At 43.0% G+C, this 19,930-nt stretch overlaps 2 protein-coding genes and 1 non-coding gene across 14 annotated transcripts; 2 read left to right on the top strand and 1 right to left on the bottom strand.

The window, feature by feature from the left end:
• The first annotated feature begins 9 nt into the window (after positions 1–9).
• On the top strand, positions 10–5,722 carry LOC110859330. Of its 6 annotated transcripts, XM_022108262.2 has the most exons (14): positions 10–461; positions 621–862; positions 1,317–1,828; positions 1,987–2,082; positions 2,187–2,689; positions 2,779–2,971; positions 3,045–3,287; positions 3,687–3,744; positions 3,844–4,066; positions 4,177–4,281; positions 4,362–4,469; positions 4,566–4,718; positions 4,911–5,149; positions 5,296–5,722. In XM_022108262.2, exons 2-14 carry the CDS (start codon positions 805–807, stop codon positions 5,493–5,495), a joined length of 2,691 nt encoding a protein of 896 aa, XP_021963954.1. In that variant the 5' UTR covers positions 10–461; positions 621–804; the 3' UTR covers positions 5,496–5,722. The 6 variants fall into 6 exon arrangements, with proteins under 6 accessions (XP_021963954.1, XP_035715257.1, XP_035715255.1 ...); XM_035859362.1 differs by lacking the exons at positions 10–461; positions 621–862 and adding an exon at positions 903–1,164 and having other exon boundaries at positions 1,990–2,082; XM_035859361.1 differs by lacking the exons at positions 10–461; positions 621–862 and adding an exon at positions 904–1,164.
• Positions 5,723–5,841: 119 nt separating this feature from the next.
• Positions 5,842–5,913, bottom strand: Trnaq-uug. Its single transcript has one exon. It is a non-coding gene; the product is annotated as a tRNA-Gln (tRNA).
• Positions 5,914–5,974: 61 nt separating this feature from the next.
• LOC110859298 (DNA repair protein XRCC1) lies at positions 5,975–19,620 on the top strand. 7 transcript variants are annotated; one of them, XR_004837016.1, is made up of 12 exons: positions 5,975–6,347; positions 6,433–6,507; positions 6,738–6,938; positions 7,069–7,408; positions 7,804–8,488; positions 10,938–11,060; positions 11,893–12,020; positions 12,857–12,953; positions 13,147–13,521; positions 17,836–17,914; positions 18,327–18,815; positions 19,395–19,620. XR_004837016.1 is itself a non-coding variant. In XM_035859356.1 (12 exons), exons 3-12 carry the CDS (start codon positions 6,457–6,459, stop codon positions 18,435–18,437), a joined length of 2,190 nt encoding a protein of 729 aa, XP_035715249.1. In that variant the 5' UTR covers positions 5,975–6,237; positions 6,297–6,347; positions 6,433–6,456; the 3' UTR covers positions 18,438–19,010. The 7 variants fall into 7 exon arrangements, 3 of the variants coding, with proteins under 3 accessions (XP_035715249.1, XP_035715251.1, XP_035715248.1); XR_004837017.1 differs by having other exon boundaries at positions 19,412–19,620; XR_004837018.1 differs by having other exon boundaries at positions 18,327–18,772; positions 19,412–19,620.
• Positions 19,621–19,930: the final 310 nt, after the last annotated feature.

A 19,930-nucleotide genomic window follows, 5' to 3' on the forward strand; every position in this document is an offset into this window, starting at 1 on the left:
GTATTTAGTAGGCGAGCGTTCAATTCAATAATGTAAAATAAGGCTTGCAAAAGCATGGATGGGAAGAAGTACATACACATCGTCGTCGACATTGAAGTGCATGGATTCAACCTATCAATGTGAATTTTCACCACTTTTCCCCATCAGTGCCACGGAGAAAGAGTGGAAGGAGAAACCCCCGAATTTTCACTCCCCAAAATAATCGATCCGAATTTGCTATGCATATACGTGAAGGGGTTGTGTGCTGTGCCTACACAATGGATGCGGAGTGAGTAATAAGTGTCCGAGAAAGCGAGCGTGGTGGCGTAGGGAACATTTGCGGGTGGAAACAGCCTCTGTTGCTTTCCCATCCTCCGTACTTATCCAGTGGTGAAAGTGAGCAACTGGCTGCTATTTCTCAATTCCCACTAATTACCCAGCAGACAATTACGGAGTTCATTTTACCAAACCGAGACCAACACGTACGTAACATTTAAAGTCCTTAACGTCCAGCAGCAGATAAGATAATACATAATATTGCCATTGGTTCTTCCTCACTCCTTCAATTGCTGAATATTCCCATTCATCTTTTGTAAACCGAATTCATTTGCATTGCATGTCCTTTGTTTTGTTTTTTCTAGATCTGGATCTGCTCCTCACTTCCTCTGTCGTGTGTATGTACTTGACTCCCTACTCTCCTAAAAATAGACGTCGTTCGCCCATCCGAACCTACACATCCGCCGCTCACGTCAGGCCAGGAATAAGAACAGAGAGTCGTTTGGTTGGTGGTGGGGAGTGTTCGGAAGCTTGGAGTTGGCCAAGACGATGCATTTGTGGAGCGCTGTGAGTGGTTGGATCAACTGGCCGACCGAGGCATCTGAACGTAAGAGACGGGCCGAAGAATAATCAAGAACAAGTCAACTTGTTCAGCCATATTATTATTAGAGCAGTTAGATTAGAGTCCACTCGTACCTAGCAGCGCGTACATATTACACATTGATTTCGCTTTGGTGAAAGCATTCACCACACCAGGGAGACAGAGATATTTGCCTGTAGTCCTTAGGTGCACTCGAGAAGAGTGTCTGGAGCAGAGAGTGGGTGTGGTTGGAGAAAGTGCATGAATGGTTATGCTGGAGGAGGACCTGGCCGAGAGGGTGGACTCTCTGTTCTGTGAGATCAGCGGCGGTTAGTCGCTGTCTTGTCGGCATACAATTTAGCACTTTAAAATAAATCCCTAATGAATACTTAACAACCACTTTCTTCACGATATATCTAGTTATTGGCCGACTAACTAATTCACATTTTTAAATAATGGCAGTTTTCTGTGCGTGTTACAGGTGGGATTGGGCCTTATCAAGACATGGATACCATTTCCATGCTTCTCACCGGGTGGATCATTTTCATATTGATTTCCATCGTCGTCGTGAAATACCTGTACTTTCGCTTCGTCAAAAAGACGGGCTTTCCTCAGTTTGAGTCCAGCTCGTCAGAGTCGAGAGCCAATCTTCTCAGCCACGAGGGGGGCGACGTTGGTGGTGGCGCCGGTCCTCCCGAGCAGAACGGAAGTGTGGGCGACTTGGCCCTCAAGGCCGCTCGCTCCAGTCCGAAGCCACAGCCACCCGCACGACGGAGGCACAAACTGGCAGGTGCTCCCCAAACGAGTCCCAGCCATGACCATGCGACAGAAGGCGTTTGCACCGGGCCGGATCCCGCCGCGGTCGAATTTATCAAGCAAATCTACGACTGGGCATTCAAAAAGGACGGCAAGGACAGAGCCAGTTGGGTGGGCGACATCAAATCCTCGTTCATGACGGCATTGAACCAAGTGTTGCGAGATGAGGGGGGAAAGGTACATTGTACACGCTTACAATATGAAGTGATTATCTGTCAAATTCAAAACACGACTTATTCATAAGTAAATATGCATGGAGTTGAGTTCCTACTCGACTTGAGGAAAATGAAGCTGAATAATTATTAACAAGTATTTTTACACATTGCAATAATTAGCAGAATGATTTTCTCATCACAATCATCGACCTAAACTTGAAGGAGGATCTAAAATTGTACAACATGTTTGCGGAATGCATCCATCCAGACAATGTGGTTAGAATTATTTTAGTACTACATATTTTTATAACGGACATTCTTACTCGAAACCATAAATGATTATTCACACTTTTATTAAGTTCATAATTTTCGAATTGCAGAAAGTCACGTCTGATTGCGAACTCCAGCTTCAGGGCCAAGTGACCCTTCATCAGAAGCAGCAGCTTCCTCGCCGGCTCCCCTTCTTCGTGGACCACATATCGGGGAGACTCTCCATCCTGGTCAACACCTCTGCCGACAAGTCCGCCCTGGTCAAGTTGGATGGCTGGCCGGAGATTTGTGTGGCCGTGTCCTTTGAGCAGGACAAGGGTGCGGCCCAAATCGTGGGCGACGCGATCGCCTCTGCAATTCGAAACTGTTTGACGGAGCTGAGCTACGCCCAATTCGCCCAGTTCCCCGTGGCCCCCAAGTTCAGTCCCAGGAAGGACGGGCTGCCCCAAGAGGTGAGGTATCTCCTGGCCACCATCGTGCGGGGCAGGGAGCTGGGAGTGCAGAAGGGGTGTCAGGAGGCCTACTGCGCCATCGAGCTGGACGATCCCCCACAAAAGTTTCAAACCGACATTGTTCGCAGCCATGATCCCGTGTGGAATGAAAATTTCGTGTTGTAAGAGAAACTGAATGGCATACAAATATACAAACTTGGATTAAATAATTGTATCGATGAATTTCATATGGATTTGCATATGTTTGCAGCAACATTCTTCCCCGAGGAGGTGAACTCTTGTTTGAAGTTTACGACAAAGTGGGGGCCCGGTTCCTGGGATGCAACATAATTTCAGTGGATGATATGAAAACGGGCGGACCTGAAGGGCGGTATGAAACACTGAAACTCATATCACGAAAGTTAGAGGATTCCGAAGGGTACACTGGATCCATCGATGTTCAGGTATTAACTTTCTCCTCGCAGAAAATACTGTTTGTACCAAGTTCCTTAACTAATCCTTTTACTGACCTCGCAGTTCACTCCCTTGAGCGAGCCCGAGTTCCTCCAAAGGTCGGCCAAGAACAAGAGGCAGCAACTGCTGACGACCACGCGACGAGTTTTCACGCCTTCGCCAGACTCCAAGTCTTCGGCGGCAGCATTTGCAGAAAATGTAATACGAGAGCTTGGAAAAGACTCTTCTTTCACTTGTACCCCCACTTCCGCTAGTAACACCAACACAATTAGCACTCTAATCATACATGCCGTTGTTCAAAAAAGGGTTAGTCCTCATTGTTACGATGACGTGGTCATATTGAATGCACAAAATCCTCGCTGCTACTTTTTTGCTCTACTCTTTATTCATTCGGCTTTTTGGGGATTATTTATTTTTTATGAACTTTGCCACTTCACGTGGCGTCGGGCGGTTGGTCGGTGTGCGTGCAAGATAACAATAACATAACACTAACCCATAATTTACTAGGGAATACTACACGGTGTGTATGTCGTTCGTGAGTGAAAGTACTAAACTCCCATCATTGATATTATTTTCTGTCTACACGTTGTTTAATGGAGATTCAGCTTTCTCCTCTCTTCCGCTCTGCCAATAATATGCTACACATATTATTCGCTTACCCACCTTATTTTATGCTGTATTTAACAACTTTCTTCCCCTGGACAGGATCGTGCCAACGGAGATGACCCATCGGAGGCGATAGCAATCACGCAGTATGGAGATGGTATGACACACGCACATGAAAATATTTATAATCTGATAACGATAACATTGGCACTTTCGAAAATTTTAAAATTTATTACCTCCACGTGTAAAACTAAAGAGCGTGGTCGGCGGAAGACGAGGAAAGGCGACATTTTTACCTCGATCCGTCGCCGCTTTTCGAAGGGGCGTTCACATTCCGTGATGGGAGAAGGGGGCACGAAGGACGCGAGCATGGCGGACAAAGACGCAGATGACGTCACATTGCAGCGGTCAATCTCCGCGGATCGGCACAGCATGGCCTCCACCTCCAACAACCTTCGCCTCGGCCTGGGCTCCGCACGGTAATCACCTTATTAGACTTTGTTTGGGTGTGATTTATGTAGCTTTTTGTACCCTATTATTTTATGCGTCTTCGAAATGAGGCGAATTGAGTACGTCTATGCATTTACAGATCGTCCACCTCCGAGCTCTCCGGCATCAGCGGCTTCTCCACCACCACCTTCGTTCATGAAAACTCTACCCTCGTCATCGAGTGCGTGGAAAATCGGGTCAAAAAGTAAGCACAAACACAGCAATCGCAGATATGAACATCATCACTGTGGAATGATGTTGTTTAAATATTGACGACTGTTGCAGGTATTTCCTGGTCCCACCCAACCTGGCAGAGTCTGGCCGGTATCGGAAGAAGGGGAAGAAACTCCATATTTACAACGACCATACCTTTTTAGCCAAACATCTTCCCAGGTTTATACATAAGTTACAAATTAAGACAAAGACCAAGTGCAGAAAGAAATGTGCAAGTCAGTACATATGACAGGTGCCTTAATTTTTATATTGCAGTGGAACCATGTGCGAAATTTGTACCATGCGACTCCCCTTCAGTATTGGAAAACAAGGTTACCAGTGCCGAGATTGTAATATGATGTGTCACAAAGAGTGCCACGTTCGAGCACCTTCGTTCTGCCCAAAGACTACGATCTACGACATTGAACTGTAAGTCTTCAGCTTGATTGGTTTGCAATTTTGGTTATACTTTGTGTTGCATGAAACTTTTTTTTTGCTTACTGTTCTAGCATACGCATTGAGTTGACTATAATAGTAAATAATAACTGATAACATTTGTACTCTGATTGTCTCATCATCTCCTTGCTCTCGTTGCGTGGGTGGGTGCACTACTTTCACCAGATCGTCTGTGAAGCAGCTTGAAACGACGCGTACGAGCAACTCCTCCGGATTGTTTTCTTCCCTTTTCCGTCGTGGTAACAAGGTTTCGGGTGTGGCTGCTCCTCCCACTAACACTAACCCCAAAACCACCGCTAAAGGGGTGGACTCTGCTGACCAAACTAATAATGCTTTCACCTCTGAAAATAATGCCTCCACAACTGCTCTCGGTGACGGGAATGCCAAGCCGAAAAAGAAAAAGTGTAAGCCTTCAAGCAATTAATTAATGACGTTAATTAATTAGTGGTATGGTTAGCATAATGGAATTGGATGTAATGTAGTCACGTGCTTTCATACATTGCGAAGAAAAGTGGTCTAATTAATTTTGTCCTGTTTAATGTTCTTGTAGCGAATATCTTTAGAAAAGCGACGCGACTTGGGAAGATCTCAGAGGAAAATTTGTCACCCAGCACGAAAGAAGTCGAAGAAACGGAAGAAGATGAACCACTCCCTGAAAATGCTACCATTGCGGACACGAACGTACTGGCAGAAGAACAAACTCCAGAGAACAAGCAACTTTTGGAGGGACCAGAACAACAAGTGTCATGAAGGAATACTTAAGTTTTGTCTACTCACTGAATTTAATACATCATATACGATCTGGCATTGATAGTCCGTAGTTAGCTTGGTTGTGGTATTACTTATTACGTGTCTTGTCTCATTATTAGATACATACATAAGTACGAATCAACATAGCTTACGTTAAGCATTTGTCAAGTTTCCATAATGTTTTTGAAAGAATGATATGCTAATAAACAAGTTAAGCACAAACTGAATCAGGTTCATAAAAAAATTATAAATTTGATTATTTACACAAATATATTTTATACCTATATTCGAGTGACTATAAAACAAAAACTTGAGTCATGTAAAGTGGAAAATGCAAAATAACAGCAGGTTCTACCGAGAGTCGAACTCGGATTGTTGGATTCAAAGTCCAAAGTGCTAACCATTACACCATAGAACCGTTTTTTGGAACCAGCGTGTAACCTGTTTTTGTAGCCATCCGATGCTCAAGTGGACGGCACAACCACATTTCGAATGGAGATTACTTGCTACTACTTGCTAGCAAGTTTTTAAAGGTTGTCGAAAAAATTTTTGAGACCACTGCGAAAGAAAAGTATTTTTGATACAACTCAGACTCCAACAATGGTTAGCTAATTGCCCGGTTGAGCATTATCATTACATTATTTACATTGTTCTCAGATCGTCTCTACTATTGCCGCTCTCTCAAACGTTCACTTCTTCCTTTCTTTCACGAGAATCTCGTGCACCACCGACGTAAATACAGGTGACCTTATGATAGTTGGCTAATAAATGCAGTTTTGAAATTGTACATCTTGTTTTTAGCAGTAAACAAAACGATAAAAGCACGTGGTTTAATGCAAATCATTTTTGATCGTGAGTGCATAAAACTTTAGACTTGGTGAATTATTGGCCGTATGTAAAACATAATTTTTAACGCGTGCATATAATTTCCCTTCAGCTGACCGGTAACCACAAGTCGAGTATGCCTGTCGTTCATCCCACTTCTGTCGTCACCTTTAGCTCGGAGGACCCTGTGAGTTAAGATATAACTTAGAATTAGAGTTATCGGGCGACATAGTTGTTTTAATGCAGATATCTTTATTAACGTTAAAATATAACGTTGATTAAATATTTCTATCTAATATTACTAAAAAGCTTGCCTTTCCATAAAATATTTTTTAAGTTCGAAGGTTCACATTGTCGCAAATTGCGTATGTTTATTGTTTGTTATTATTCCAATACATTAAATGTATTACATTTCAGAACCATCCAGCCAGCAATCTTCTTAATCGAGAGTCATTCCGAAAATGGAAATGCAGCGAAACATCAAAAAGCCGCAGTGAATTTGTCATCCTTAAATTCGACCAAGCGGTTCAAATCATGGGGATAGATATTGGAAATGAGGCTTCTGCATTTATCGAGGTGCAAGTTGCTCGGTCCGGGACCAGTGACCCAAAGTTTGAGGTAAATGAAGAGCACCAGCTCTCCATCTGCTACCCAGATCAGAATAAAATGCAATATAGTCAAGATTGCATGATTCGTCATGTATTTCTTTGTACATTGCCTAAGCTGTAAATTATGTCCATTTCCGTAGGTCCTCCTCAATTCCGCCATCCTAATGACTGCCTCAGATTCACGAAATTTGAAGAATCCTTGCGGTGTACGCAACTTCACCATCGCCTCTCTGGATAAGGAGACGTCAGCCCAAAAGTGGGACTTGGTGAAACTGATTGTGACGCAGCAATTTAACACGCAGACCCAATTTGGACTAAACTTTGTCAAGTTTAGAGCCCCAGGTGATCCCACTGCGCCTGCCAAAATTGGCGTGTTCGCTATCAGAAAAACAGGGATTGGAAACGATGAGGATGATGAAGACGATGAACAATTTCGAATTGGGACCCTGTTTGCCAAGAAGATGCAAAAGCAAAAGAATGGTAAAGAAAATGTTTCGTAACAGTTTCGTAACAATCTGTAATCCTTTTGACCGTAATCGTTCAATTCGATCCTAAATAGAATTGAATTACAGGGGCTGAGAAATGGCCTTAACGTGTTCCACCGAGCTAAATGTCAAGTAGTTTTGTTATTGTTGGTGGTTCTTGATTTCATGTTCCTGGTATTTTACTCTCAGCACTTCGGTTTGACCGCAGAAAGAGAGAGAGAGACTCTGATGATCACGTACTGCTTGGCCCTCATGGCTTATAAATCGAATTCTTAACAGCTCTCAACTACTAAGACTATCCAAACCAGACACCACATTTCTCATTCTCCATCCCTTCCTCTTCTTAAATCATACATCCCTCTAGTTTGTTTCTTCTTCTTTCACTGCCAGGTTCAGATGAACACATCGGTTCACCAACTTCTTCAACTTCGACGAATGCAGCCATCCGTGAAGTTACAAAAGCAATCTCAGGTGCGTCCCAATCTTCGAGTGAACATGCGGTGAAGGAAGTGCTCAAGAGGCCAAAATTGGATGTTTCCTCTTCTTCTTCACCAGGACTCGATTCTAAAAAGACCAAGAATATGTCATCCGAACGAGCCGATTCCTTGGGGAACAAGGGCCCACGAACAACTAATTCCACCACTACGAGTACAACTAGCAGCAGTACAAGTGATAAGCTCCCAAGTAGGAACAATTTGGCAGACCCACCACTAAGGAAGCAACAAAAGCTGACGGATGAAAAAGATAAAAGCAATCAAAACAACGTCAGTAGTGCAAGCAGTAGCAGCAGCAACAGCCAAGGTCCAGTCCAAGCATCTCCCTCGAGCACAAGAAAAAGTGGAGGCGGACCAAACACTGGTTCTGCAACTTCGTCTTCCATTGCATTCGGTGGGGTAAGACGACGAGACAGCGAGGACGCTGATAAGCCACACAAACCTTTCGACATACTGTTTGAGGGAGTCGTCTTTGTGATGAGCGGATTTCAAAATCCGTACCGGAAACATCTAAGAGATCGAGCCATTGAGATGGGAGCGAAATGCAAACCGGATTGGGACTCGAGCTGCACTCATCTCATGTATGTCGTATTGATAAGGGATAAGAGTAACAAATAGTCCTCGATTGATTCTTCTTCTATCTCTGGTTCCATCTAACCATCCATGATTTTTTTTTCAACCGTAATTTCATGATGGTCACAAATCCCTTTCCTCCACTTCCATCGGTGCACACATCAATTTCCTTTGAAACTTGACGCAAGAAAACAATGAGTTGGTTGGTTCCGGTGAAGTGGTGTGGTTCAGGTTTGTTTGTGGGCGCGTGGTCTCTCTCGCTCGCTCCCAACCACAAAATTGCTGTTAAAGTGAATTGGATTTGACGAGCAGGAGATCATTCATCCATCAATCCAGCAAATCCAAGTGGTTTGATTTGATGTGGAGGAGGATAACAAAAGCTCAGCAGTTCCCCATTATTGCGTTACATTACATATGCTGATATCGACCCAGGCCGTAGATTCCACTTAAAACATTCCATTCCTTGTCTCTCTCCCAACCTTGAATTTCAATCAAAAATATGCTTATGCAGCTAACTCCTCGATTTGCCCTTTCAAAAGGCGTGTGTCATGCAGACCTTGCTTTTCTTTCTTTGACCATAAGGAACCTCATCCCTTTGAAGAAGGGCACCCTCATTAAACCACATCCACCATCCGTCTTAACTAGCACACCAAGGTAGCTGAATTGGCATGTATTTCACATAGGGCATACACTCGTGGCGGTGGATTGGGTAAAGTTGGAGAAAGTCGTTTCCTCTCTCTTTCTCCAAGGACTTTGTCGATCCTGCTACTTTCTTTCGCGTAATTGAACGTGTAGAGCACATGGAAGTAAAGAGGTGACATTACAATTAGAAGAACCAGTAAGTACTAGACTCGTCTCATCGACTGGACCATTTGTTTCATTTCCTATCCCGTTTTTTGGGCCGGGCTGCCTCAAGAACAAAACTGCTATATACTTCTGCTGGCTCATTTCAAGGAGAATAATCGCTTTGAGCCTCTTCTTCGCGGTGGAAGAATTTCTCGTCGATTTCTATTATTCTCTCTCTCTCTCTTCTGACTTTGATCTCACTCCACTTCTCTCTCCAGAGATTGATTGCAATCAGTGGAAGGGATGGGCCAGAAGCCGGTTGCAATTAGACTTTCCCATGACGAGATGATCTGATCCGATACCCTCTCTATCCCATAGCCCATTTTTACCATCGTTGACATGGCTGAGCTGCTATCAGCCTACTTGGGCTCAATCATTTCACTATACATATGGGCTGAAATATGCAGACGGTTGTTATAATAGATCGTATGGAATCTTATCCCCCTCCATCCAGGAAAGTGTATTATCTGATCTGCTTGGTCTTGTAAGCTTTCTAGTGCTTTCACCAACCATTAACTTTTTTAAGCCGGAGGATAAGATTTGCCTGCCTCCTCTACTCATTTTCATTTCCAGAAATAAATCAATCCCATATTTTTTCTCCTCTTCATGTTTCTACGGTTCGGATGAAATGCTCCTCCAGGTTACATCAACCACTCTACGACGTAGTTGTCGAGTTGATGGTTAATAAGGACGAAATTATTATACACGTGAAAGCGGAGAAGCCTGAGAGATGAGATGATGAAAGATCACAGCATGCAGAGAGGAAGAGAGGTTGGAATGGATTGATGTGTTGGAAATCCCAAATGGAAAAGTTTTTAGGGAATTAAACAGACTGTTGGGAAAGTCTCAACTTACACGGGAGTGAGGACAGAGGAGGAAAGTGAAAGCAGGATGAGGGGCAGCAGCATTATTGCGTTGTGCAAAGGGCCACAAAGTCATTAAACACATTTTTATGCCAGACTCCAGTTTCACTTAGACTTTAAATAAACCCATCGAGCCATCATCCCTCCCTCCCCCCTTCTTCCACTCACCGGGTGGATATGTAGCCGACCGGAGTGCGATGATGCAGGTGAAAATGAAAGCGCCCCTTCTTAAGTGGAAATAGAAACAAGTCCGATCCCCATAAGCTCTGCGTGTATGAATGTCTAGTCGTCTTGACATACATACACTTACCATTTGCAGTGCGCCTCTGTCTCTGTTTGGCTGTTGCAAATCTGAATGAACAAATTTCCCCTCTGCTGAAGGTGAGCTACATAGCTCTGAATGGGAGCGAAGAAGGGCTGAAATGGATTCTGATCTGAAAGCGGATGCTCAATTTACTTTTATGAATTTATTCATAAGAATGAAAGAAAGCGACGACGAGTAAGTAAGGACAGAGAGCGAGGGAGCCGTGGCAGTATAAAAAGATAAAACCTTGAACTTAACAAATCTCTATCTCCTCCTGCTCTCTAAAAAACAGGACCACAACCAACCAACCAACCATCCAACTTTATTATTTAAATCCCCTTTATATTTTCCCCTGGATTCGTTTTGGCCAAACTTTTAGTCGACGAGGAGGACGCCAAAAAAGAAAGAAATATTATGTATGGTTTTACTTTCTCTTTTCCACAGATGCGCCTTTATCAACACGCCCAAGTTCCAAGAGGTTCGCACGGCCGGAAATAACGGCAAGATTGTGAGGAAAGAGTGGATCGAGCGGTCATACGGGGCCAGGGTCCGATTTCCGTGGAGAAGGTTTGTCCATTTATTTTTTCCTACACGTACGTAAGGATGTCGTAGGTAGGTACACGGGAGGAGGATTTTAACCAGTCGGCCTTGTCCTTGCTGCACCATCTTGTCCCATTTCCATTATATTTCTTCCACCTCCCAACTTGTTTCCAATTTCGACAAAGGAGTGGAGAGAAAGTGCTTTGGAGTGAAGTCAAGCACTTGGCTTATCTTTGTCACATCTGATCATTCAGAACCAAGGGGTGGGTCAGATATGTGGAAGGAGGAGATGGATTAGGCTAGATGCGAGTGGTATGTATGTACTACAAAGCATACGTACGTTGGGTGTAAGTGCAGCTGTGGCTGAGTGGCCTGCCTCTCTGGGCCTGAGCTGTCCTTATTAAACTCGCTCCAAATTTTTGCCACCAAGCAGCCAAGTCCGATTCAAGTGGGGTTCTAGAGAGGGAGGAAGTCGGAGAGTGAGTTGTGTGAGCTATGCAAGAAATGAGGTGAGACGGATGAAAAATTCATGTAATGTTTGTTCATGAAAATCACATTCGTATGGATTTGGTGGACGAATGAACGTCTCGAGTAAAGGCAAAAAGAAGGAATAAAATGCTTTGCCTCCTTTCAATCTCAAATCAAAATTCATCCTGCACCTTTCTCCCCTCTAAATCTGGTAGGTTTACACACTCGCTCGCACTTTAGCTCGACAACACGTCCCCCCTCAGCACACTGCTGGAGCTATTTATTTAAAAAGGTGCCGTTTTATTATTCTTGGTCAGAGGAGTGCACGGGCAATGTGTTATGATAAAGTACTAAATCGTGGCTTGTTGTTGACTTTCATATGTGAATTTAGATTTTGTCTGGACCGAAATGACAAGGGCGCGGAGAGTGAGGAGGAGATTCTGGCAGAAGAAGACCACGACGACGGTGAGGAAGATGAGGTCGAAGAAGAACAAGATCCTGGAAATCCTCCTTCTCCTCGTAAGTAAACAGCACATCACAACAATGAGAAAATATTATAAGCGTTCATGCACTCAATTCCATTCTACACACTCACTGACTCTTCTCGCAGACAAGAAAGGACCACACTTTCCCTTCAAAACTCTCAAATCTTTAAATGAATACAAATGCGAGCTCGAGCTCTTTTCTTCTCCACCACGGAGATACGTGGATGTGCAGGCGGAGTGGAGGAAATACTTTCTATTTTCTCGTCCTAATCAAAATTCAATGTTCTGTATTTACAACAAAACTCGTTTGTTTTTATGTCTGTTTGACTTTACAACAACCAAGTTGGTTGGTTGGTTAAGTCTCCATTTCCAGAGAGAGATAGGCTCGACTTACTTTCATGCATGTCGACGAGAGAAGGACAAGAATGTGGTTGTGGTGGTTCGTGTAATTTTCGCTCCACCATGTCTCCCATTTCCCACCCACCAGCCGTAACCTCCTTGTTCCAATGATGCTGTCGTAGAAAATACTTACTTTCTCTCCTCCTGGGCTCCTGTAATTCGCAACGAGAAACAAATTGGTAGGGAAAGCTCCACCGGTTCTGCATAACTTGCCAGACATCGTCGTTCCTCTGTTGTTGAGTCATGATTAATTGCATATCCCATAATGCACATTCGTGTTCATTTCATGTGTCGTCCAAATTTGTTACCCTGCCTCCCTTTTCATAAATATTCACTTATGCATGTACATTGACAGGGTGCACGTAAATCATTCCATCCATCTTTCACTTTTTGTTGTCTTTAGATTGGATAACATTGAACATATTGTAAGCATTTTTAGTGACGTTTAATAACCCATTCTCTCTCTTGTAGGGGCAAATGGCGAGAAAGTTACGGAAAGGGGAGACCCAACGCGTGCTGGTGAAGGTCAAGATGCCACCACGACCGCCACGTCCCAAGATCCCACGAGGTCCGTTGATATAGTCCTTATTAGTTCTTATCTGTACTTATTAATTTGTTGGGATGACTATTCTCCGAATCCCTGCTGCGATAAAGAGAAACATTATTAGTTTTCATTATGGGCGGTAAATGCCATTGCGGGTCCTATTTGCTCATCCTATTTACAGCGGCTTAGTCTTAATTGTTTTTTATCCTTTTGCCAGCCGAATGGAAGTGGATGACGACGAGGACAAACCTATTGCTGGTGGAGGAGGAGAGCGGAAGAGAAAGCGACCCCTCCCACTCAACGACGACGACGATGATGACAACGATAAGTTGGCTGAAGCTTATAACGCAGACACGGACGTAGATGAGGACGATCCTAAAACCAATGGAAAAGAGGGCGCTGCCAATAATAAGGAAGACTCATCGGGAGCAGAAACGGATTTTGAGGAGGAACCACCAACCGCTGATGAAGCGGACTCGTTCTTTCGACAAGTCACATTTTTCCTCCATGACCCTCAAGAAGAAGAAGGGGGCACGCGTTCTCTTTTCAATGAGAAGGATCGGATTGAGCAAATAATTTTACGAAGGAACGGGTGAGTATCCAGCCATTCTAAATCAACTATTTGCTCCGCTAAATGAATGAGAAAGCTTGTAATGAGAAACTGCATATCTTGAGGGCAGTAAGCATTGCACAATAACACCACAACTCATTTCTCTCTTCATCAGAGTTTGTTTGTACTTGTGTTACACTTTCTTGGAAGAAGAAGACCTTATATATTTCATGGGTTGATAGGGATATGACTATCTACCCCCGCGAAGGAAAACACATGGAATAAAAGCTAATTGCACGCCCAGCTAGGTTACAATGTAACAATGATGTTGCTAGAGAAAGGCCTCGTAAGGAGGAGTGAGTGGTCTGATGGTCGAGATGAGAAAGTGGGATTGATAGGCGAGAGGAGCATGGGGATAAATAAATGTGGACGGGCGAGTGGAAATGATTTTGTGACGTGAGAGGAAGAATACTGCATAGCAATCATAATGGGTTTTCTCTCTGAGCAAACAAGTGTGCCATTGCAGAGTATCGCATGAAAGTAGCAAAACTTATTTCATTATTTGATCTTTGTAGACTTTAAATCTCAGTTGAGAAAATCAAACAAAGTGTCCAAACTGTTTCGTGCCAGGGAAGACGAGACAGCCAAGGAGAAAGAGAAAGAGAGAGAGAGAGAGACGAGGCACGGGTGGAATTTATTAGCCCAACTTTGTTTTCATCTCGAGAAAGTTTGAAGGGGGCACACTTGGGACCTAATTATAACCTGACATTGGGATGCTGTTGTTATTTAACACGGGAGAGAGCAGGGTTGGTGGGGAAAGAACAAGTGTTGTTGTTATCTGGGCGGCGGCGGAATATGTGACGTCTCTGGCATGGAGGGACATGAGCGTCAAGGTTTCTTGTCTTGAAAATTGAAACTTTGAAATCCAATCAATCGAAATAACCTCGCTTTGCTTTGGTCCTTGTTCACAAGGGAGTCAAGTGTCGGACATCTGCTGACATTTCTCTCTCTCTCTCTCTCCTCGGTATTCCTTTCTCTCCATTGGACACAAAAGGGACACCACTCACTCACTCGAGTAATCCGTGTGGTTTGGCTTGACTCCTGCATCTCCTGCTGCTCGGGAGTGGACAACAGCTCCTCAATCCCTGCTTTAATGTGGATTAAACAGTTTAAATCGAACAAATTATCGATTTGGGCTACTCCTTTTCCTTCCTCGTCCTCCGAGCACCCATTCCTTGTGATTTATGAGAACGAGGAGAAAGTGAAGTGGAGGAGTGTGCCGTTAGATACACACACAGAGTGACCGACCTTTCCGAGTATTTTCACCACCTTCCTTTACTCCTCTTCTGCCGGGGAGTTAATTCTTTGAAATAATATTTACTCTGTCCACTTATTAGAAACGACGACTACGCTGCCGTCGCTCATCAGGATGTTTTTGTTCCTTGCTTGTTACGCTGCTGAATTGAAGTCTTTAATTGCACAGCACAAACCGGTCCCGCTCGTCCAGTCTGCTCGTCCAGTTCCTCAAGCAAGCCTTGAAGGTCATGCGACCACTCACAGCGTGGATCCAAACTATGCCATCGTGTAATCCAATTAGCCACCCTGATTGGAAGAGATATCCTTTATTCGTGGTGTACGTGGGTGTTTTATTATTAATTTTCAAAATGTATGTTCCACACTGTTTCTGACCAAACTTTTGATGAAATAACAAACTTCAAATACTTTTAGAATGCTGTGATTTTTTTCAGTTCTGTAGGTTAACATTAACACTAGCAATAACTCATTAAAATTTACCTCGAAAATATGCCAAAATTTACGACTTGATTTCATTATCATCCGAAAACCATTTTCCCCTGATGTTTTTCTTTAAGTTTCGAAACGAATAATAATCACTAAGGGTCAAGTCCGGACTGCACGGGGTGTGGTTTGTGCAGGTAAAGCGATTTTCGTCTGCACTAACCCTCGCAAAAAGCCAGGTATGAGGTGGCGCGTTGTCGTCTAAAAAAAGGCCAACTCTTTATTTTGACCCCACGTTTCTTTTCAACCGGAGGACGCAGCTCCTTCGGGGTTCCTGCATACACGGCCCCATTTATTGTAGTATTTACAGCAATAAATTTTATAAGGAGGGGACCTTTGGTATCCTTGAAAGTGGTCATCATCATCTTTTTGTCAGATTTTTGCACTTTTCAATTCACGGGCGGTGGCAACCCCTCGTGCTTGATAATTCCATTGAGGGAATTATTATTTGGTCACCGGGTCATAATAGTAAACCCAAGTACCATATGCAACTAATAAAATATTGAGCAGGTTCAAGTCTTCATTTAATAGGTTAAAATTGGCATTGAAAAAGTCGACTCGATCCTGTTTTTGAGATGCTGAAAGCAATTTTGGTACCCAACGGGCGGAAACCATTTTCATACCTAAGTCTTCAGTTAACATGGAACAAATTGCTGGTTTTGAAACACCCATCTCATCTGCTAAATAGGAGAGTTTCAATCGCGGATCTCTCATTATTTGTTCCTCTAGTTTCCGGAGCCTTTCTGTGGAAGAAACGCATTTTGAGCGTCCTGGCGACTTTTTGCCCGAGACCTCGTTTCGCCATCATTTAAAATTATTGACCCAATTGAATTTGTGTTTTGTGTTGGGCAGTCTTCATCGTAAATTTTAAGGATTCAACCATAAATCTGCGACACTTATTACCCATCCAGCATTAAAAATTAAATCACACTACGATATTTAATTTGCAAATCTAGCATTTTTTCCGTCGAGGTAAAGTTTGCCGATTTATTGCTAGTGTTAATGTTAACCTACAGAACTGAAAAAAATCACAGCATTCTAAAAGTATTTGAAGTTTGTTATTTCATCAAAAGTTTGGTCAGAAACAGTGTGGAACATACCTTTTGAAAATTAATAATAAAACACCTACGTATACTGTTGCATTAACAAAAGGACTGGGTCGGATTTCATCTGAATGCTTTTCATACGTGAATAGAAGAAGAAGATGAAGGATGTGCTTCACATCCTCTTTTTCTTCTCCGTCTCTGTTCGCCTCCTTGCCTTCAAATCATCAAGGGGATCATGATTCGATACAGATTGCAGTAAACATCTTCTTCCTCTCTCGCCATCAACCCCTCCAAACGGACGAGATGAAAATGAGGCTTCCAGTCAAAATCAGTTTTGCGATCAATCCATCAAAGTCTTATCATCCATCATCATGGGTCCCACCAGTCGGAGTAATCTAATCCCCCTGTTTGCCTTGGAACTATTCCTATAGCGTATTTATGTATGCATGTACTTCTGATGGTCGCTTATCTCCTCCGGTGGCGCTATTCATACCCGTTTTCCACGTGTACAGACATTTGCAGCTAAATGTATGCAATTGCACCACCCTGTGCTCACACCTTGGCAACTCCTCTTGAGAAGTGTAAAGTGGACGAGGGAGAGCTTAGGCTGCGGAGGAATGGAGAAGGGATGGTATGAAAGGAATGCTTAAGTACCTACTCATGTAAGGACGGCAGGGCGTTTATGTAAGTTGGAGGGGACTATTGGGCAGAGGAGAAAGTATTAGGCGATTATTAGTCATCGACTCTCCAGTAGCTCTTAGATACATGTGTTCCCTGATTCCAGCCACGTCCGCGTCGTCCAGTCTCCCTTCTCTCTGCTCCCACTTTTTCTTTTTGTCGAATCCAAATTAAATTAGGCCAGATGCAGAGGCAGAGGCTGTGTACATGGGCTACGTCCATGAATTCAATTACACCAGCAGTCTCGTTGGAAGTGGAGAACTTGCCGAGATTATACAACAATAATACATATAGGGCAGGCAGCAGAAACGGTTCTATTGCTTTCTCCCGTTCAAACTTTATCTGGTTTCATCCATGGTCACGGCTAAAGATGGTTTAAACTCGGGGCAGCAGCTGTCACTCACTCACAATTCATGGCTCATGGATATCCTCTCATTTTCTGCTCTTGTTGTGGCACGATTTTGTGATCGTAATCGGTGGTGCTTGGTTGGTGTGAAGCAATGTGTCCCACAACGATCCTCCTCGTCTAATAATGGCTGTTATTTATGCCAAAGTATCTCACGGCCACGCGAGCACACAGGATTTACTTGACGTAAGAGAAGTGATGATGTCGACATGTTACGCAATATATCCATCCATCCATCTACACCCCGCCGAGCAACAACTCCCATTTAGCTGGGCTTAGCTCCCCTCACACTCCTCCTCCTCCCGTTGTTGCTGTTGTTGCGGTCCTACTAATTCAATTTGAGATGGCGTTTGACGAAAACAAATTTGGTGTTGGGACAAGCTCTGCCCTTTCCCCTCTTATTCATTCATTTCAACGTTCTTGCGACAGGGTGGTGGCGACCGAGCTGACGGACGACGTGGACTACCTCATCACACACCGCCTCGCCTGGGACGAAGCCTTCTCAGAGGTAAGCACATAGAAAGAAAAACTTTCTCTCTCTCCCTCTAAACGGCGTGCGACATGATCAAATTGAACGATCAAAGGGAAGAAAAGGTCGACAAATGTGACGTACTGACCATATTATTTCTTCCTCCCTCCCATTATTGTTGTAATCTGATGTCAACAGAATAGAATAGCTGGGAGGCTGCTCTCCTAGGTTCCATGTATTCTGCTTGCGTGTCAAAACTGTCAAAAAACTATATACTCGCAGGGAAAAAGTCGAGTTTTAGATACTCTGACTCGCTACATAACGTTATGTCATAGACTATTTTGAGACTTATTTCTCCCCTTTTTTCGTGAAGATGAGTGATTGCAAGTGTTGTGGTAGTGGAGTCGACGACTGACGGTATTATTATTATTATTCGTATTCGTATTCGCAGGCCCTGTCGGACAACCCCAACCTCTCCATAGTGAACTCGGCATGGATCTTGAGGTGCGAAGAAGAGAAGAAACTCTTGGCCTGTGATGAATTTATCATCACTCCGTCCTAACTTGACCAAAGGGAGGAGTGGAGAGAGGGAGAGAGGAGAAATCAACAAACGCTTATCTAACATCTTTACCCAAAAGTTACAATTGAAGAGTTGAAATGTTGTTGTCCAAAAGTTTACCCATTTATATATGTACTTTTTTTCGTGGTGGCAGGTTTTATATAGCAAAAGTTACGAGGCAAATGGATCACTTGAGTATGCCCATTGTTATATTTTTATGTGTTATGTTTCCTTTATATTTAATTTAAGAGAAATTACCAACTTGTAAACTTGGCCCGTTGACATAGTCATAGCTCTAAATCCTTTGTACTTGCAAGAAAGAAATGTCGTCCACTCTGGTACAAATACGATATAAAATAAACCTTAAAAAGGATTACTTAGGTGAGACTGGGGAATGCGATTAAAAGGATGAAATAACCCCCTCACTCCTCCCACACTGGAGAGAAGGTGTTGGTAAAATGAGCATCACCCTGGGAATGATGCCATGATGGACAAATGATCTTTAGTGCATATAGTATGAAGTTATTTCGCGGAATTTGTCAGAATTAAATTAAATTCAAATACTTTCCGAATCTATTGCCTCATCGTTCCTGACTCATATTAATTTGTTATGAGCATTATTATACCGCGTAAGTATGAAGTGTATTCGGTAAGAAAAATAAGGCGGATTGGTGGAAGTGGTTTTTCAAAGTGTAGGTGGGGCTTACTTCATATTCTTGAATGCACACCCCAGAATCAACTAATAAGCCTTAAACTGTTGGGGTGTGCTCATGCTAAATTGAGATACATCATCCTTATAATTATTTTTACACAAATCAGAAATCAAATTTTTTCAGAAATCATTCCCAGGGCGGTGATGCTCATTTTACCAACACCTTCTCTCCAGTGTGGGAGGAGTGAGGGGGTTATTTCATCCTTTTAATCGCATTCCCCAGTCTCACCTAAGTAATCCTTTTTAAGGTTTATTTTATTTTAAGCTTTTAATTGATAATAATACGATAATTAATTAGAAATGAAATAAATTAACCACACTGAAAAAAATCTAGTACTTATGGAAGGATGTAAATACTCCATACTTGTATATATTGGATAGTAATTTCGTACCTGGCTGGTAGAAATTTGGTTAAAATTAAAATTGCATTGCCACAACGGTAATGAGCGTTATTACCATGCGTGTAGAGTCATACATATAGTACATGTGCATGCGCCGGCCAGCAATGATTTAATATTTAGTAATGATTTAAGAGGGCAACCATATTTGTAATTTTTATTATTTTTTCAATTAATCCAAAGTGCTATGAGTGGGTATTGCCATGTGACCACCCCCCTTAGGCTATTACTTCCTACCATGTGCAACATGACGTTTATGCCAAGGGGAAAACTTTTTCAGTTCTCAACCGATTTTGTTCATCCCAATTTTAAATGAAAGATAAATGAATTTTGCACAGTATTTTAATAAAATGACGATGATGACCTCATCCATATTTTTATAATAA

The sequence above is a fragment of the Folsomia candida genome, unplaced genomic scaffold (assembly GCF_002217175.1).
Source record: "Folsomia candida strain VU population unplaced genomic scaffold, ASM221717v1 Fcan01_Sc025, whole genome shotgun sequence".
Lineage (NCBI taxonomy): Eukaryota > Metazoa > Arthropoda > Collembola > Entomobryomorpha > Isotomidae > Folsomia > Folsomia candida.

Coding starts and splice junctions, on each gene's coding strand:
- LOC110859330 (XM_035859361.1), top strand. CDS start 1,101: ATGGTTATGCTGGAGGAGGACCTGGCCGAGAGGGTGGACTCTCTGTTC. Junction 2,972..3,044: donor CTGGATCCATCGATGTTCAG/GTATTAACTTTC, acceptor CTGACCTCGCAG/TTCACTCCCTTGAGCGAGCC. Junction 4,470..4,565: donor TTAGCCAAACATCTTCCCAG/GTTTATACATAA, acceptor TTTATATTGCAG/TGGAACCATGTGCGAAATTT.
- LOC110859298 (XM_035859355.1), top strand. CDS start 6,457: ATGCCTGTCGTTCATCCCACTTCTGTCGTCACCTTTAGCTCGGAGGAC. Junction 6,508..6,737: donor CCTTTAGCTCGGAGGACCCT/GTGAGTTAAGAT, acceptor ATTACATTTCAG/AACCATCCAGCCAGCAATCT. Junction 7,409..7,803: donor GATGCAAAAGCAAAAGAATG/GTAAAGAAAATG, acceptor TTTCACTGCCAG/GTTCAGATGAACACATCGGT.